Source organism: Patella vulgata, chromosome 6 (genome assembly GCF_932274485.2).
Source record: "Patella vulgata chromosome 6, xgPatVulg1.2, whole genome shotgun sequence".
Taxonomy (NCBI): Eukaryota; Metazoa; Mollusca; class Gastropoda; family Patellidae; genus Patella; species Patella vulgata.
The window spans coordinates 69299425-69320300 of NC_065884.2; the positions used below are offsets into that span (position 1 = coordinate 69299425).

A 20876-nucleotide genomic window follows, 5' to 3' on the forward strand; every position below is an offset into this window, starting at 1 on the left:
AGTCAACTGGCGTGGTTTCTATTCCTCGGTCGTACGTGATAAGGAGTATAATTACCTAGCTCGTAGGGCTCATTAGGAATGGGAGGAAACCGGAAGACTCGGGGACCACGCGGTTGAAAAGCCGACCCTACTCCTTGTCACGTACAAGCAGAGAATCGAAACCACTGCCAGAGCTTTTGATCCAATGCGTACACCAGCCCCCCCCCCCCCCCCCCCCCCCAACACAAAGAACGAACGAAGTGGATATTTGTCACCTCGTGTCTACACCCCCGGTATTATAGCACAGAGTATTAGTTTTTCTGTGCCGAGAAACAAACACCCATGTTGGCTCCAGCTGTCTGTTGACATGTACAATTAAACTCGCTAATACATAGATGACAACCCAATTATCGCCGCGAATCAGACCATTCAAATAATTGCAACAATCGCCGTCTTTCATAATGAGAGTTGATAGATTTATCGTTTATCCACTTTCGTCTTTCAGAAATCGGGTCATTAAAATTTGATTTTCCATTACGTAACGAACGAGAGAGAGAGAGAGAGAGGGAGAGAGGGAGGGAGAGAGAGAGAGAGTTTAACGTTATTTATTATTTTTAATAATTTGCTTGTGCTTAGGGGTCTTTAGTCGTGCGAAAGCGGAGGACCCGGAGAAAACCCACGAGGTTGGACAGTCGACCCTACTCCTTGTCATGTACAACCGGGGAATCGAAATCACGGCAGCGAATTTAAGGAAATGAAATGAATGGAGTTTAATGTCCTACTGTTCTGCTCCGAACGGGCGTACACCATAAAATGTGCTATGGCCTCCTCTTATATCGAATTCCAACTGTCAAGGAATCTTTTACGTGCACGCCAATGTCTACACGGGTCCTCGGTTTTTTTGTCCCATCCGGGCGACTATAGACGCCGGAAAATCTGGATGAACTTTCTCGGCCAATGCATGGGTCGAACACCCGACCTCCAAGATAGCGAGCCAGCGTCTTATCCACCGTGATCCCTAAAAAATAAAATTAAAAGAAATAAAAAAATTAAGGAAATAAAACCCTTAAATTGTAACAAGAGTCAGCATTCATAAGTTCAAATCAAATTATCCAATTTTGTCCCTTTTTTGTAAAATTTTACGAAACTTCGGTTCATTAAAATTTTATCTAATTGATCCGTTTCAATATTTTAAAACGTCGTCCGCAGTGGAAATGTTCCTTGGACAAATAATTAAAACCACTTGTTGAATATACATAAAATACAATTATTCCCGACAATCGTTCAATTATTCCCGACAGTCGTTCAATCAATAGTGTCTGCCATTCATTGATCCATGTCAAACCACAAAATCATGGCGAGCCGTCCAATCGGCATTGAAATCCGATCATATTCGCTTCTGTTATGAATATCTAAATTAAATATATACAAAAAAACATCGAATATGATGGAATTTTTTCAATGTAAAGGTGTTTTGAGGTTAAAACATGTGTTGGCATATTGCACCTACATCGCACGACACGTTAGCTCATGTATTTATCTAACCGAGCACCTGTTCAAAGTTGGGGTCAATCCATCCATATACGGATTTTGTTATGGGGCACGCTCTTAGCAACAGCCAATCAACGCACGGTATTCAAAACCCCGTGACCTACGTCGACCAATGGGATGACTGTATTTTGAAATTGTTGAGGTCCTTTGTTCAACGAATCAGCCAACAGAAATCTACTACATTACTATCATCACAAAGTTTACTACGATGGTTTTGAAGATGTTATGGTGGAAATTTTAAATGAAAATTTGTCAATTAGTTTTCGAGAAGTTGTCAGGTTAACTAATGGGCTAATAACAAATCATTGAAGGATCTTTGATTGATATTGCGACTTGGAGTAGTGTTCGTGTGAAAACATTCAACAGATTTCAATCAGCTGACATCCACGACCGGTTTACTTCAAAAACACAACAACAGTGAAATCAACTTCATCTTTTTAAAACTCTGGAAACTTCATGACAACTATTAAAATGGAATATCTCGCCCAAATGGAGGCCGATGCCATGTCGCTGATCGACACAATGAGCAACGAAGAACGACACGAGCTCGACTTGTTTTTGAATTCCGACAGACAGGACTGTGCAATGGATATTAATTTAAAAACAGAACCCGGCTGTGGTCTGCCCGATTTGGATCACCTGGATTCCAACCAAGACTACAACACTTTGCAGTGGATGCAGCCTAATAATTTGGGCGGACAATTCCGAGATGAAAACGAATCGGAGAATACGGATCCTAATTTGTTAGTGAATCCCCAGACGGTTATACCCGTTGATATATATGTGAATACTGTGGCCAGTGATTCCCCTTCTCTACCCAATATAAATGGCGTGGAGACTGTCTGTTCGTCATCGGGGGTCGCTCAAACTCTACCCAACAATATTCAACTAGTGACAGTCAGTAATCATGGAGGAATCGAGGTTTCTCAGTCGCAAAATTCCGTTGTTTATCACCACGTTACATTCTCCACACAGCAACAAAATATTCCACTTCTATCAAAAACTGTCATGTCACCTTCACAGAGTTCCCCAGTGCTTGTGGGGCATCTACAGAACGGTCTTCCTCCCCAATCTCGTCCGATCATCAGCCTCCCAGCCGTACAGTCCGCCATAGAGCAGGGCCAGGAAGACGAGAAGAAGAAGATGGAGAAGGTGTTCCCCAAACCCGTGTATTCCTACAGTTGTCTCATAGCTCTAGCATTAAAAAACAGTGTTAGTGGCAATTTACCAGTTAGCGAGATCTACACCTTCATGACGTACGTATGCTTTATTTTTTTAATTCTAGAACATCTAATACCACTTCTGAAATGTCTGTCAAGTTCACACAAATCACAGGTTTCTGTGTAAGGTTCAAATTTCACAATTTCCAGGAATAAGTCACAATTAAAACGCTTGGTCGAATGACAATAGTCGACTCGTGGTTAAAAATAAAAAAAATTCAAACGATGTTGAGACAAGTTTAAGTTTAAAAATAACAGATAATTATGACCTAGGAATTCTAGAAGTATTAGATATGATAATGGCAGCAAACAATGTATTTTATGACATCTTAATTTTTATAAAATGCAACCTACATTGTACTTTTAGGTAAAATTAATTTCCATCTTTCCCAAAAATAATACATTTTGTTTTAAATTTGTTTTATTTCAGTGAGAATTATCCATATTTCAAAACCGCCCCAGACGGCTGGAAGGTATGTTACATTACATGTATATTCAAATTATATTGCATCATAAAATTATTTGCTTCCGCGATCTTCATTATCCCAGTCGGGGCAGAACAGTTAAACCTCATTTCATTTCATATAATTGCTTCCTGAATGAAATATTCAAATATTAATGATTTCTGGTGAAGAAGATTTGAAATAGTCTTCTATATTTAGATTTCTTTACGGAAACTATGATTAGCCATTTGAACGCTATGATTGGTCGCCTTTGTTAGTCACGTGATTATTATACACCTGTTGGACGTATCGTCGGCTGTCTTTTGATCTGGTTTGATTAAAAATGATATCTACCTGTTTCGCGTGCTTACTACAGGGTATAATACAAGTACAATGTGCACCTGCCCGGCTTACAATCCTATTATTATTAAACAACTGTCTCAGCCATGCGATTTATGAATCGAAATTTGACGGGAGCTCTGATAAGAGTGATAGGACAATAAACATTATTTGAAATATGCATATTTGTATTTATCGGTGCAAACGATCTAAACGAACTACTGATGATAACCTCACAGTTTCAAATTTAAGATAGCAATTTATAAATGTATAAAAACCAAGAACGTTCAACCTTTGCATGGTGTTAAAACACACTTCTATTGCATTGTCATCTAACACATTATTCCTATTATAGATTCAAACTTCATATTATTATAGTTTACAAAAGATGAAATGAAATGAAATGGGGTTTAACGTCCTACTGTTCGGCTCCTAAACTGGGCTAATGAAAAAGGGGATTAGCCATACAGTGTGCTATGAGGGAAATTTTGCCCGGACAGCGGCACTACAGGCCTACTCTTATATCGAATTCCAACTGTCAAGGCAATGTATCAAATGACAATCAGAGATATAAAAAAACCTCATTAGTTTGCGATTGAATCTAATTGGCGATAAGTATTTTTTAGCTTTTATATAAACATTAGTTTGTGATTGAATCTAATTGGCGATTATAGATTTTAAAGTTTTATATACATGTACGGTATTAGTTTGTGGGTGAGTCTAAATGACGATTAGAGATTTTAATGTTTTAGTTTGTGGGTGAATCAGATGACCAGATATTTTAAGGTTTTATATATTTGATTGTGGTTGACTCTAGTTAATAATCATTGATTTTAAGGTTTTATATACATTGTATTAGATTGTGGTTGAGTCTAATTGACGATAAGTGTTTATTTAGGTTTTATATCCAGGGCCCTGTTTCTCGAAATCTTAATTAAAGATAAAATCCAAATTTTAGTAGATACTTCAATTTTGATTGGCTAAGCACTAAAATCAATATAATATTATCCAATCAAATTACTAAAACTTCGATTTTTATCTTAGTTAAAATTTCGTGAAACAGGCCCCAGTATTAGATTGAGGCAGCGTTTAAATGGGCGTTAATATTCTCGAATTGATTAGAAAGAAAGCAAATAAATCAATATATTGATCTAACAAGATACAAGATGCACGAGATATAGATGACAATAGAAATACGCGTCAACAAAAGGTCTATAATCACTGCCATTATTACAATCGCTCTAGGGGGTCAAAGATTCATGCATGCGCATTAATCCTCTCTAATATTAAATTCATAGATTTTTAATACACGTACATGTGTATCCTCAGTTAGTTCAATGCACGATTAATCTTCGCGATTTCTAAAGATGTCACGTGACCTTTATGCATGATTTTATTAATAAATTGACGTGCTGTACATTAATCATGTGATCAAAATAGCCATATTAGGAGACACGTTGAATAGATAGCGTTAATCCTATTCATGTCTCAATCATAACACCTTTCACTGACTGGTCGTTCGGATGGGACCAAAACCAAGGTCCCCTGTACACATTGCAGCCGTTTCCACATAGCAAACTGCTTGATGTATGCCCGTCTTCATTAGCTCGGGGACCGAGAGGGTGTGTGTGTGTGTGGGGGGGGGGCGAATGGTTAACGCGTGTGCGTTGTATCGTAAGGTCCAACCTCGTGGCTTTCTCTGGATCCTGTGGTTTCCTCCCACTGCGTGTTCGAACCCTGCATTGGCCGAGGAAGTTCATCGGGATTTTCCGACGTGTTTTTTCCTTGTCAGTTGTCAGTGGTGCATGAAGGAGGGCCCGTCAAGGACAGCTGTCTAGTAGTTCAGATAGAACAAAAAACCGAGGACCCGTGTATACACTGGCAAATTGGATATGGATATAAGAGTAGGCCATAGTAATTCCCTCATAGTACACTGTATGACGTACATGTATGCCCTATATAGGAGCAGAACAGTAGGACGTTAAACCCCATTTCATTTTATATAAATTGTGTTGTTCTTTTATATCAAAATGAAAGTACAAATGTACTTGAAGATTAATATATTATATAAGAGAAAATAATTCATAGAATAGGAAAATAGATGGAATGAATGGAAAGTAAAGAATTAACGATGTCAATAAACCTTGGCAGTTTTACTTAGGAGTACATTTTATAATCTATAGTTAATGATTAATTATCCTCAATTAATCACAACTTAATCTCCTAATCTGTTTAATCCTTAGCAGGTGTTAAAATGATTTTAAGAGTAAAAGGATTTATTGTAAGACGTGTGAATCTCATTTAAACCCACCAGTCTCAACACATCACGATTTAATGGCAACACTTTCTTTAACTTGACATATGGTCTGAATGGTTTGATCTATATATGTAGATTTTGGATAATTCATTATAAACACTGCTAACGGACTGACATCTGCGATATCACTTTTGTGGAAGCAGACGTTAAAATGAAACCCCAAGGTACATTGGCATCTGGGAGTGATGGTTTCCGAGCGTCAACAGTCAAATTGAAGTTTTATGAATTAAATGAAATGGGGTTTAACGTTATGAATTAATAACAAAAAAAAAAAAAAAAAACCATCCCAAAAACAAAAACATAAAGAAAACAAGTAATTTTGGCAACATTTTGCGAATTTTTTTTATAAAATGTTATTCTCTTGTATTTTATTCTATTGGTTTTTATAAATCATATATTGTATTAAGAATCCTGGGATATTTATCAATTTAAATAAGTAATTAAAATCTACTTTCTTAAAAAAAATACTGGACGTGGGTTAACAATAAAATTGCGGATTTGAATTCATTGTATGCATTGATATGGTTTGTGATTTGTTTTATTCCAAATATTGGCAAGCCTGGAAATAAGGCACCTGTCACAGACAATGTCGGGTACATGTTCAAAACCTCTGGTGCCTGTCATTTTGTCTGGCACTGATTTGTCTTTTTTATTGATATTAATAATACATGTCTGGCACTAAGTTGAAAATGTCAGGTACTATTTCATTAGTGCCTAATATTTTGTCAGGTACATCTAAAACCATTATTTCCAGGCTTGAATATTGGGTACATTTGTAGGACCTGTGATAAGCCGATTTTGAGATAACCAATTGTACATGTATATAGATATAATATCAGATCAAATAAAATCAGGGAATCGCCATGCATCAGATGAACTGAAATAAGGACCTTTTTAAAATCATCTTCTTTGATTGACATTTAGTAATTGAACATATTAACACAAGGTACAATTTTATGGATACACAATTACTGAGTTTAATACTAAGCGACGTTTCGACGAATATACTCTCGTCTTTATCGAAACGTCGTTTAGTATTAAACTCAGTAATAGTGTATCCATAAAATTGTACCTTGTGTTATTTACATCATTTGAAAGACAGTGTAATACCACGATTGTCATTTTCTTTCAGAATTCAGTTCGACATAATTTGTCGTTAAACAAATGTTTCCAAAAAGCTGAAACGCCCAAACAGACGAAACCAACAAGTACGACGAAGAAAGGTTGTCTGTGGGCCTTGAATCCAGCGAAAATAGAGAAAATGGAGGAGGAGATTGTTAAATGGCGACAAAAAGATCCTAAAACTCTACAACACAGTATGGCACATCCAGGTTCGTCTTTTTATAATCTTAAATTATTTTGTTCACAAGTCAGATAGGCTATCCACTGTTGGGTGTCAACACATCAGTGATTTTTTTTATAACACAAGCCCATAGAATATCCTTGAAATAAGGATTTCTTTAATAAGATCTTAAAGTTGGAATTAAATGTAGGAAAAGAGGGTTGGATAGTTTGTACGGTAAGTGACAAGGAGTAGGATCGCATGTCCAACCAAACCTCGTGGGTTTTCTCCAGATCCTCCGGTTTCCTCCCACTGCTTAAGACCCCTACGCGCAAGCGAATTATTGAAATAAAATTAGAACCATATGTCAGTCCCGAAATGACCTAGTTTGTGTCGAGTGGACGATAAACCCCATTTCTCTCTCTCTTGTAAGTGAAATGGTTGCTTCCGGTGTAAGCCCGACACACAGCCCAGATATAATGTAGAAAATTTAAGTTCCGGTACGTTTGTTTACCTGTCTATAAAGAAATCCTATTTAGGAAATGTTAAACTATGTATGTAAGAACCATTCTATTTGTAAATGAACAAATATACTTTGTAGTACGTGGTGTAACCTCGTGTAAAGACATAAGTGTAGTTAACTAAAATCAATATTAATAGGCCTACTTTAAAAAAAATAAATTCCCCAGGCTTGTTACTACCACAATATTTATATATACATTGACACCTAGGACATTTATATATTTGAAGAAAACCTCAAAACATATATATGTATCATTGAAGGTCTCTACGACATACATGTACATGTCAATCATAAAAGTGACAGCTGTTAGGACCGTTTTTACATTTCTTAAATTAAAAAAAAAAAAAAAAAAATAAGAAAGGGTCCCTAGAAGACATAAGATCTGTTTTTAATTATCTTTAAGATGTTTCCATGTTTATTGTACCCAATTGTTTCATATCAAAGAAACAATCTAAAAAAAAATAATGGCCTTGAAGGCACTAAAAGCCCTTAAATAAACGTCTTTCATTCATCTTAGAAAAATAACAAAATAAGCCACCTTATAAAATTTATTTATTTTAAGGGTTTAGAAATTAAGGTCTTTAAGGAAATTATCTCGAGAGGTTTAAAACATCTTATAGAAAACCCCAAACAAAACTTCTTTTCAGTAGTGTGGTCCGATGACAAATAAGTCAACCCCTTAAATTATCAGATGAGACCCTAATATCACCTGGGGCGAAAGGTCAGATTAATTAGCACAAAACACCTGTTAAGAAGTGCGCTGCCTGTTAAAAATCTTTTAACTCCGTCATTCAGGTACCATTTACACCTGAGTTACCTATTAATTATGGACAGGTGGCAAGGTAACAATAGGCGACGAAGATTTATAAAGAGAGGTAATGTTTAGCCTCAAGGAGACCTGTTGCCCTCTTATTGGCTTTACAGTCACACTCCAGTTAACAATTATAATTAAAGGGGGATAACTCGTTTTAATCGGGTCCAAATATCAACAGCCAGCTGTAATACTGTCACATACATGTATATATTTACCATCATAAAGTGTAATCCTTATACGGCATTTAGTTATTGAACATATGATATAAAAACCCAAATTTATATGGAAAACAATCACTGATTTTATTTCACACTACGTTTCAACAAGTTCGTTTTTGTTGTTCTCAAGTAAGTAATGACAGTGTAATACCCACATTACACTATATACGTTACTTGAAATGACTAAACTGGGTTAATACCAGTCTCCCGTTAAAATATAAAAAATAGACATAGTTGTAATATATACATGTGGGATATATTGTATATACACATTGTATATATTATGTCGATACATTGTATTACACTGTATGTGTATATTATATAGTATATATACACTGTATGGACGCTGTATACACATGTACATGTCATATACACATTGTATATATTATGTTGATACATTGTATTACACTGTGTATATATAGTGTATATTATATATAGTACATATACACTGCATACACCTGTACATGTCATATAATTGCATCGATGTATATTTTCCCAGTACATGTATATTATTTTTGTTAATTGTAATTTCCCATGCTCATTTACATAACATGTAGACTGGCGAAGACATCATAAGTTTGTTTAACTTGTGTTTAATTCATTTTGTTGTTTTGAGCGAAATAGATAATTTTAAAGAAGTAGATATATTGTCGTACAATGTACATGTATCTAAACATTGTACATTACACAAGTGCATGTATTTCCACACGTGCATGTATCTAAACATTGTACATTACACAGGTGCATGTATCTAAACACGGGCATGTTTTAAAACATACAAGTAGATGCACTGTCTGTACATCATACGTACTTACAAGTAGATACTTTGTATGTACAATGTTTCTGGGCCCTGTTTCTCGAAATCTTAACTAAAGATAAAATCCAAATTTTAGTAGATACTTCAATTTTGTTTGGCTAAGCACTAAAATCAATCTAATATTATCCAATCAAATCACTAAAATTTGGATTTTATCTTAGTTAAAATTTCGTGAAACAAGCCCCAGATTTACAAGTACAATCATTAGCACGTCATAATAAATACATAAAATTGTTATACATATACACCCACTTGCATATTTTGGATATTTTGTTTCTTAATTGAATGTTATATAAACAATTTGAGTGCTTTTTAGCATGCATTAAGTTGGGGAGAATTTGATATTTTCCAGAGAATGTAAATCACGTACAGTGACTTTAGCTTTAGATGGAGTTGGAACATCTGGTCAGTGAATTATAAAATACGTCCAACCTGCGTGACGTTATTTATAGTAGTTTTTGAATGAGATCCGACCCCTGCATACATAATCAGTCGAGGAGTTGACCACGTGTGTTTTCATAAGCAGGCATGCTTTCTTTGTATGTTCAAAGAGTCCATTAAAATGTCACTTGAACAGATGGTTAGCGGTCGAATAAACTGTCCTACTGTCACGTCAATAGAATGGTTTCTACTTCGGAAACCTACTGAAATTGTGCTTCTTATTATTTATTGGGGAAAAATGATGAACAAAAAACCCCAAACACATACATGTACGTGGGTCCTCTTCTCAAAATGTTTATAAATTTGAACTTGAGACTCTTTACTGATATATTTTATTGAGACCCTAAATAACTAAAAAATAAATCCGGATGTCCATATTGCTAGGGACTTAGAAGACCATGTAGCACTTTTTGTCCTATGTAATTTATAAGGTTGAGAGCATACTCTTCGAAAGGTAATATAGTTTATTGCTCTATCCAGTTGGCCCCTGGGGAAAAGAAAAAAAACCTCTAAAAACACACGAAGCCAAAAAAAAAAAACCCCAACCAAAACCAAATCCTAAACAAACATTTTAAATAAAAGATATGTAATTATCACTTCGTGTACTCGGTATAAACTATGTTATATCTCCCACACCACCCCCTCTCCGTCATCGCCCCGCCCAACAAAACAACCATATACAGAAAATTAACACTTCTACCCAAGTTACAATCAAGGGAGATAATTGTATTAATTGTGTTTTATTGTATCATGGACAGGTGGTCAGTTTGTATTTACATTTATTACACATTTTATAATTAATTATGACGTTTCGTGACGCAATGATGACGTGTTGTAAACCGTGATTAACACTATATCCCCATTGATAATGACTGATCCTTTAATTAAAGCCACCTGATCACAGGTTGCACGAGGTCAGACGTATCAAATAATCAACACCTCATCTTATCAATTCAACCACACAGAGAACTTTTACTTTGAAAATAAATCTCTGCCGTGAATTGCCGCCATGTTGAACATTTACTGTTTTAATCTGTTTTATATCTTTCATACACTCGAAGACTTAATAAAAATAATTTAGCTTTCGATAAATGTGATAATAGTAGCAGAACAAGAAACTTCTTTAAATTTTTGAAATATACTTTGTGTTTTCGACTAAAATCATCGATGTAGGAATTAAAATGGCGCCCCCCCCCCCCAAAAAAAAAAGAAGAAACAAAACATTTAATTTACTCATTTCCTTAGTGTACACGAGGATAACTACCCTTCCCTATAAATGGTGCCCACTTGTCGAATAAGCTACCACGAACAATTCTCCCGTCAAAAGGCAAAACCTAGTAACTCACTTTTTTCTTATTTTGAGAAAACAAAGGAAAACGTAATGAATGAAAATTAAACGCCAGCTCATCCATTGATTTGTCTATTGAGTTAGTCCTACTAGGGTTTACTGTGGTATACTAGGCAAATGAAGGAAGTTGCTAGGTTGTGTCATGGGTGTAACTGCTTACAAAATCAAAAGATTGGAATATCTAGTACAACAACAGGAGGCACATACCCTAGTAACTACAAATTTGGTCCTAACTCAATTTTGATAAAAAAAAAGTGAGTTACATGTACTAGGTTTTGCATTTTGCCTGGGGAATTAGAGAAGGTTCACCTTTTAAATTTAAATCTGAGCTAATAAAACACTTGTTTAATAAATATTACGACAAACTGTAATGTGATATTGGTAAAGCGCTCAGAAAAAACATCACCGGAGATAGAAGATGAATAATAATGATAATAATGTTTCCCGGTGGATACAGTATGATAACTAGTTTATTTCATAATGTTTTTATTTTTACAGAAAAATTAGAACTTATTGAAAGTGGCCGAGCTGGTGTAGGAACTTCCAAAAACAACAACTCCAGTGCCAATATGGCCGCCACTAGTACACCAATCACTATACACATACCCGATTCCTCCGTCCATTCATCTTTATCTACGCCTCTCCAGCACCCGTCAACCCCCAACCACCAATCACAGACACCCGATGTATTTATGTCCGATCTTAGAGATATCAATGTTAGTTCTCAGTTTGGTGTGGACCCGGCTTTATCAGAGTTAGCGGTAAGTAAGACTTAATGTATTCTTATTAAAGCCCCACTCCACCTTAAGCTAATTTGCCCTCTAGAATAAGATAAACGAATTTCCCGGTTTAACCACCCAATTCTACTTGCCAAGATATTGATAAAATTACGTTTAAAGGGAGATAGCTCCATTTCGTCCATATTGGGGTCAAACCACATTTTTTAAGAACAACATATTTCTACTTCAAAAATCAGTTTTTATGTTCGATAATTTTAATCGTGGAATTTTCCTAGGATTTTTACCGGACATAACCAGATATGTCACCCTTATCTGAAAATATATTAAAAGGTTGTAATTAATGTACATTGCCCAGAGCCACTGTAAAGCAGGATATTTAGTTGGACCCGTTACAATAACCAACATCCTGTAAGCTATTTGTTGTGAACCTCTTGTAAGCGTTTTATATGATGTAATATTGCATAATAGTAAAGTCTCTAGTCGTTGGGATGGGATAAAAAACCGAGGTCCCATGTACACATTGACATAACCCTTGACAGTTGGAAATCAATATTAGAGTAGGTCGTAGTGCCGATGTCCGGGCAAAATGTCCCTCATAGCACACTGTAGGGTTTATACCCATCTTCATTAGTCCATCGGAACTGAAGTAGACCATTAACCCCCCATTTCGTTTCGTTTCATTTCTTGCTGGGGGGTTGGATGACCGAATGGTTAGCACGTACGTGCTGTATCATAAAGCCTGTCATTGAGTCAACTGGCGTAGTTTCGAATCCCCGGTTGTACGTAACAAGAAGTAGGGTCCTGTGCAATCTCGTGGGTTTTCTCCGGGTCCTCCGGTTTCCTCCCACTGCCAGAGACCCCTACGCGCAAGCGAATTATTGAAATAAAAGTAAACCATATGTTAGTCCCAAAATGACCTAGTTTGTGGCGAGTGGACGTTAAACCCCATCCCCCCTCTCTCTCTCTCCCTCTCTCTCTCTCTCTCTCCCTCTCTCCATTTCTTGTTATGATGTATATATTTATTTATTTACAGAGTGGTCTATGGGATGATGATATAAACTGTGACTTGGGATTGGATCTCGTCAACTCTCCACTGTGTGTCGCCACCGTCGCCTCACCCATGGGTTCCTGTAATTCCCCGCTACCACACCATCCAACCACGCCCTCAGGTAGCATGATAACCTAGGTATAATATTACCTAGTTAGGTAGCATTTACCTATAACATAAATTACCTGTAACACTAAACTTCAGCATTTAATTATATTTGATAAGGCAGGATTATCTTTGAAGGTAGCCACGTTGTTGGTTCACTAATCAGGTCTTGGGTTTGATCCCGGTGTTCACCGAGAGAGCTCCCTGGTATTTTCCAGTGCAGGAGGGAAAATCGAGTTCCGGTGAAAGGGGGAAAAACTCTCTTGAAAGTTGGAATTCGAAATAGCACATTGTGTAGCCTATGCCGCCTGGAGACACGGTGGCTAAGTGAGTAAGACAGGACGCCGCGAGTTCGCTCCAGGATTTTACGATGTGGTTTATCCTTGTCAGTGATGCAGGACGGACGGCCTGGTAAGGACAGCTGTCTAGTCGTTCGGATGGCACGAAAAACCGAGGTCAAAAGATCCCTTGACAATTGGGATTCGATATAAGAGAAGGTCTCAGCGCAGCTGTCCAAGCAAAATTTCCTTCATAGCACACTGCATGGCGTATGCCCGTCTTCATTAGCCTAGCTGGAGTAGAACGTTAACCCCCATTTCATTGTGAATGTCCGTTTTCATTTGTCCGGTCGTTCCAGAAAACTAGTACATAAATCCCCATTTTATTTCCTACCATAATCTTTACTGATAGTCTAATCTCAAAACCATTCATAATTATGTGAAATGTAATCCAAAAACAAATGCTTTGACACTCCGTTCATGTCGTGACTAATATACTAATAAAATTCAAGATTGTGACGAATTAACTGCTTACTGAAAGTACTGTTGATGGGTGGAATAATCCCTGTAAAGTCGTTTCACAGGTACTTGAAGCGATTAAAATAAAACTTCTTACTACTGATTGACTATTTACAGTACTAACAATGTCTATCACCCGTCATATTGTTTTGACTCGTTGACGACATTTCTTCTGCTATTACCTCTCAATACTCATTGATTCTAACACTTCCCGTCATTTTATTGCCAACGAGACTTTATTTGAGTATTACGCAGCTTACAATTTAATTAAATTGGTGGCCTATGAGTCGTTTGTCTGTCTGTCTGTTCAGGGGCTGGCAGCTACATTAGGGTTATCCCAATAATGCAATTTGTTGTATAGGGGTAGCTCGTGCCGGCGGAGTAACATTAGGCCTTGGCCTACCGCTTCCAATGTCGGAGTTATACTAATTTCAACCCTTGTAGCACCCGGCCATCCGCTAGTATTCTAACAATTTTCGCTTATCAAGGTTCTTTTACATTCAATCCAATGTGTACACGGTTGGGACCTTGGATTTTTCATCCCATACGAACGACTATGCAACATTTTATTTGGCTGTCACCCCTGAGAAATTCCAATGTCTGGATTCAGTCCAGTCTCCTTGCCGTTCGCCCACCGAGACCCCGAAAGCATATATAGTGTCGGTAACATACCCCGTGAACAGACATCCCGAGTGTATTGTCATAAAAAAATTCATTTTGTTCAGTTGATTTTTGCAATGTTGGCAACAGGCATTGAAATGATGTCATGTTTCTTAAGTTCCCACACGTAATATGAAAGGGCTAGGATAAAACTTGGCGTGATTAAGATTGTTTATTGGCTCGTAGGCTTCTGATCTAGACTTGAAAATATCTCAAACTGAGCCGTAAATAATAATATATGTTTAATTTCAGGTCAATATGGCGGTCACGCAAGTTACCATGGTACGTGTTTCTATGCCTCTAGTCCCGTACAACTAGGCTCACCGTCCACCATACCAAACAACATGTTCTATGCTACACCGTCCCCGAGAACGCTTTTTGCATGATCAAACACGATGGCTGGACTCGGACGAGGCTTTTTTAATTAGTGCTTTTTTGTTGGTGAGTGGTTGTATGAGTGAAATTGACTATTATAAGTTCTAGATTTGATAATCAAGACTCAATCTCGAGGATGTAGTCCAAGACAACCAGCCGCCTGATACACTGAACTGGTTTTCATGTTAACCAAGGAAGTAGTTTTTCAATATTGTAAATCTTATGTTTACAAGGTATTGTTTCATCTGTTGTTTTATTTTTTTAATGAGATTTACAAATTTGTAAAATTATTCTTTGAAATAACGACACAAATAACACAGCTGTCTATTTGAGACTTTATCGCTTTTCTAGTAAGAGTTATCTACCTTAGGCAGTTGGAATTCAGAAAAAGAGTAGAACGTAGCGCGGGCTTTCCGGTCAAGACTTCCCTCATTGCCGGTAAGAGTTATCTGCCGCGTCAGATCCATTTTAACAATAGCACGAAACAGGAGCAAGACTTAAGTAAGGTTCACGCTTTTGATGTTTTGTCAGTAAATTAGCCCGAGGTCACAAAACATAACCAAGACTTAAGTCAGCGTTACACCGTCGGTGTTAATCTTTTGACGTTGTTCTACTCGCATAACCAAGACTTAAGGCAAGATTTCACCGTCGTCGGTGTTAATCTATTGACGTTGTTCGATTTTCGTATTGAAATTTTAGATAAAGACTGGACAGCATTAATCCAGCATGACGCACGTTAATGTTTTATATACAACTGTGGAACCAAGTTTGGCAACTGTTTGTGCTTAGTGGAATATATTGTGATCTCAGCCTTCTAGATCAAGGGGGGGGGGATGGCTGAATGGTTAGCGTGCGCGCGCTGTATCATAAAGTCTGTCATTGAGTCGACTGGCGTGGTTTCGAATCCCCGGTTGTACGTGGCAAGGAGTAGGGTCGCCTGTCCAACTTCGTGGGTTTTCTCCGGGGCCACCGGTTTCCTCCCACTGCTAAAGACCCCTACGCGCAAGCGAATTATGTAAATAAAATTAAACCATATGTTAGTCCCGAAATGACCTAGTTTGTGTCGAGTGGACGTTAAACCCCATTTCTCTCTCTCTCTCTAGATCAAGGCTACATTAGAAAGGGAGATAACTCTTATATAACTTGTATTTTTAATTAAAAATATTCCTATATAAGACTGTGATGTATAAAATGCCTTGTTAAAATATCGCTATTTTATGGCAGCTAAATAAGGTTATATGTACAAACATTCTAATTAGCAACAAACCTTTGGATAGTAAATTACTGCGACTGCCTATGGTACACAGACATTTAAAAAGTGTTCTTCAAGCAATTGCAACATGAATTAAATGCGTACAAACATTCTAATTAACATCAAATATTTGCGACAGTAAATTACTGTGTATACCTATGGTTGACGGACATTTTATTAGTGCTCGTGAAGCAATTGCAACATGAAACAAATGCGACCAGTGGTCTTTAAAATATAATGACTAATTTGTCGATATACTGTACAATGCTGTTAACTATTGCTCCCTAATTTGATAAAATCACACCACCGGTTGTTGTGAATATTTCCGGAGTTCGTTTGAACTAAAATAGTGTTCCATTTATTCCCCTCTTGATAGGCAGGAAACAATTTCAGTCCTTGTTTATGGAAGGGGAGTAACTCCAGTCAAAGCTTATCCAAGGGGAGTAACTCTTATTGAACAAAGAGTGCCTTACTGTATAATCTACTTAATTATTGTCGATCAATTTCTTCGGAGAATCTCTTTATAATCAAATGCGTTTTTAAAAAATGAAATGTTTTAAGGTTGTAGTCTTTTCATTGGCTGGGTATTTTGTTTTCTAGCCAATGAAATGACTTCTTAAAACATTGTTTAGTTTTCTTTAAACATTGTTTAGTTTTCTTGACTTGATATCAGGATATAGTATTATATTGTGACAACAATAGCGTATTTTATAAACTAAGTATCCATCATTTTTTAAATGTGCCAAAGTTATTTAGTATTGATATCATGTACAAGTTATTGTTATTATTTTATATGCCACAGCAGTTACAATATATCAATCTACATCATTTTAATTGATAATATAGAATTAAATCCTGAAATGGCTAGATCTCGTTGATTTGGATCAAACAATATATCAATGTACTTCATTTTACTAACAGGGAATATAAAATTACATCCTAAAATGGCTGGATCTCGTTGATTTGGATCAAACAATATATCAATCTACTAACAGATAATATAAAGTCGCCTGTCCATCCTCGTGGGTTTTCTCCGGGTCCTCCGGTTTCCTCCCACTACTAAAGACCCCTACGCACATGCGAATTATTGAAATGAAATTGAACTATTGTTAGTCCCGAAATGACCTAGTTTGTGTCGAGTGGACGTTAAACCCTATTTCTCTCTCTCTCTCAGATAATATAAAATTGATTCCTGAAATGGATAGGCCTCGTTGATTTGGGTCAAACATAAAATTGTCGAGTTGATTTGATTTATGACGTGGAGTGATAATCTGTCTTCGTTGAAAATGTTTTGTGTAAATATAAAATCAGTGTTGAGATAGGGTATAACCCATTTAGTAAATGGGTTTTTGACATAAATCACAAAGGTTTAAACATACATTATTCAAGAGCTAAATCTGGCAATTTCAGGTCTTTCTTTAGGACTGAAATGTTACATAAATTATTAATAAGGCATCGGATACTCGAGATTTGAACTAGATTAGAACGGTTCGCCAAATTTAATGTAAAACTGGGAAATGTACAATGGGTGATACAGAGAAAGGATTATTAGTACTCAGATATTACTCACAGCAGTACTTAGTGACTGGTATCATGTACAGTACAGAGTATGCTTACTGTCTAGAACACCTGGCACCACCTCTGTTGGTCTGTTTAAAATGAGAAATTCACATACCTGTTCATTGTTGGTTTGTTTTTTTCTAATTAGATATTAATGATCAATTGTTGTACAATTGATATACAATTGATATAGAACAATTATTAGCAAGGAACAAAATATATTCGCCATTTTGTCTTACTCTCATGGCCGACAATTTTTTGAATATCTTGTTTTGTGTGTGTGTACAAATTTGAATTATATATTAATGTGTATTTATTACTGGTATATTTGTTATGTTTTTGTGTATTTTTTAAAAAAAAGAACTGAGCCAAGCCAGTCATTAGAAAGAAAGGTACAAAGTACTTTAATAATTAGTATGTATTCCTTATTGTGTTCATTTAATGTCGTCGACAAATTAAACACTTGAAGGACAAGACATTTCTGTCTGGTTATTCCGATCAAACCCGCATATCTTGTTATGAGTACGTCATTTCCGTAACCTATTGATTGCGTCATTTCCGTATATTTTGGTATATTTTACAGACTCAATATTATTGTTGGTCGCCTTCGTGTATCGGGTGAAATCTATAAGCTGCATGACGTCATATCGAAACTTTTCAAAGCTTCGAGAAATCTTGACAAAGTTGTTACGGTTGTCTGACCTCATTTGGTTACCTTTTAAGTTGTATGGTTGGAATAACTTTACAGACTTGTCTTGTCGTTTTAGTGCAGACCTGGTCAATAACTATTATTATCTAATTTCGAAAATCTGATGGAATCAGTGGACTGTGTTGTTGACACTATTTTATACTTAATTATAGCTGTATCATAACCCAACCGAAAGTATCAGACCACTGTTTTTATTGTGTTTTCAAAATTAGAGAAAATTAACTTATAGAACAGTGTCATTGTTTATTGTCAAGATTTTTGATTTAAAGAGAATATAATTCATCATCATCATCATCATCATCATCGACCACACAATCACCCCCTCTGTTATTCAAAGAAAATCGAAAATTGAATTACTGCCGTATTGTTTACTTGTTTATATTATGACGTCATATACACTGCCTTATATATTATTATAGTTTAACTAAAACGAGTTGTTTGCCAAACTAAACCATGTTTTATTTTTGACAAATGTTTTTTTTTTGTTTTTGTACATTTATGCTATTTGTATATAGGACGATGGAATGTATATTTATAGAGATTTTACGATGACAAATTATTGTAGAATCAAAATATCTAATAAAAAATATGAGTGCATAACAAATTTATATTTGTTTGTATTTTTGTTCATCACTAATTCAATCTGATTAAAACACAGATCATATTTCGTTTCGTTTTTTTATAGTTCAAAATTTCGTTTTACTTGTCTTTATTACACTAGGATCTGGAAGACTTGTTATATTACCGGCGTTCTTGTTGAAGTGAGAGCTTAGCCAATGAAACGGTCTGTTACAAGTTCTTGGGTAAACCACTAGAAACAACAATGCTGATTGATTAATCAATGTCTGACGTCATAGGGTCAAAAGCCACTCCTATACCCCTAGACGACCTTCCAGTACAACCGGTCAGATCTCCATGTAGTGTAGGCCATCGAAAGTAAAAAAAAAAACGAAACGAAATATAGATCTGTATTTTAATCAGATTGTCACGAATTGTATTGCGAAATATTGAAATGAAATGAAATGAAATGGGGTTTAACGTCCTACTGTTCTGGCGAAATAGTGAAATCGGTTTGGAGTCATGATGACTCCGTGGGTACGGCGCTTGCTCCCTAAACAGATCGTCGCGGTTTCGACCCTGGTATTGGTCGAGTAAGTTCCTCTGAATTGTCCCAGCTTGGTTCTTCTCATGTCGAAGGGTTGGCTGGCCGAATGGTTAGTGCGTGCGCGTTGAATCGTAAGATTTGTCATTGAGTCCTGGCGTGGTTTCGATTCCCCGGTTGTACGTGACAAGGAGTAGGGTCGCCTGTTCAATTTCGTGGGTTTTCTCCGGGTCCCCCGGTTTCCTTCCACTGCTAAAGACCCCTACGCGCTAGCGAATTATTGAAATAAAATTCAACTATGTTAGTCTCCAAATGACCTGGTTGTGGACGTTAAACCCCTTTCTGAAAATCCTGGATCCACCCCTGAGAATTTAAACCCCACATCATTCAAAAGTTCTGTTCGATGTGCATATTTATAGAATAACACTTGACATTGGAAACCCCTGTTTAAATTTAAACGACGCTGTCCCGGCGAAATTCTCTCCTCTTGCACCACCGCATATGTAAAAACTGTGTATATAAAGTAACGACCCGTTTAATACCACAGGTCCATGAGTAGGGTGACCCACCATAAATAAATATCTCCATATATCTCGACAATTACGCCACAATATTTATATATATGCCAAGCCTCAAATCAGTTTCACACAATTATAGTCACTAAAAAAACGATCATGTTGTACTTAATAAGCTATGACCATTAATCATCTGTAAATAATAGACTGAAAACTGGTTCCAAGAGTCGTCCATAACATCCAGACACTTTTGAGTAAAAGATAGGTTACGTGCCCTTGTTTTGAAATTAGTCTCGCTTAACCAGCCTATCGACCATTCTACGTCTGATTGACAGGTCGGGTTAATCAAGACTACTTTTTTACGAAACATAACAGAAAGCTAGAACAAGAAATTGAATTTAGAAATAAGCACGTTAGGTAGCTCAACAATCGTTTTAAGAAGCTTGTAAAAGTAAAATGAAACTACTGCTAGTATCATGTTCCTGTCTAACCCGAGTGATTCAGAGATATTATTTGTACTAAACCAAAAGATGCCGCTCTTAACGGTACAGTTAATGATAAAGCGATTTAAAAAATGAAACGAACGTAAATTCTAAATCTGCTGTAATAACCAAGAAGCTTAATTTTACTGCTATTCAAAATCGTCAACAATAAATTTTTTACGGCTGTAATAGTTGATAGATTTGTAGAGAATTGCACGTGCCATGGCTATTTATAGTAT

The 20876-nt window shown here is 36.4% G+C and overlaps 1 protein-coding gene across 2 annotated transcripts; it reads left to right on the forward strand.

Annotated features, from left to right (window-relative positions):
• The first annotated feature begins 1731 nt into the window (after window positions 1-1731).
• LOC126824040 (forkhead box protein N4) lies at window positions 1732-19128 on the forward strand. 2 transcript variants are annotated; one of them, XM_050553189.2, is made up of 6 exons: window positions 1732-2786; window positions 3181-3223; window positions 6982-7180; window positions 11791-12053; window positions 13066-13201; window positions 14895-19128. In XM_050553189.2, exons 1-6 carry the CDS (start codon window positions 1987-1989, stop codon window positions 15026-15028), a joined length of 1575 nt encoding a protein of 524 aa, XP_050409146.1. In that variant the 5' UTR covers window positions 1732-1986; the 3' UTR covers window positions 15029-19128. The 2 variants fall into 2 exon arrangements, with proteins under 2 accessions (XP_050409146.1, XP_050409147.1); XM_050553190.2 differs by having other exon boundaries at window positions 13066-13218; window positions 14895-15030.
• Window positions 19129-20876: the final 1748 nt, after the last annotated feature.

What these genes read in the sequence shown, in the direction of transcription:
- LOC126824040 (XM_050553189.2), top strand. Translation starts at nt 1,987, where the DNA reads ATGACAACTATTAAAATGGAATATCTCGCCCAAATGGAGGCCGATGCC. An exon ending in GAGATCTACACCTTCATGAC is followed by an intron (nt 2,787 to 3,180) that starts GTACGTATGCTT and finishes GTTTTATTTCAG; the next exon opens with TGAGAATTATCCATATTTCA. An exon ending in CGGCTTTATCAGAGTTAGCG is followed by an intron (nt 12,054 to 13,065) that starts GTAAGTAAGACT and finishes ATTTATTTACAG; the next exon opens with AGTGGTCTATGGGATGATGA.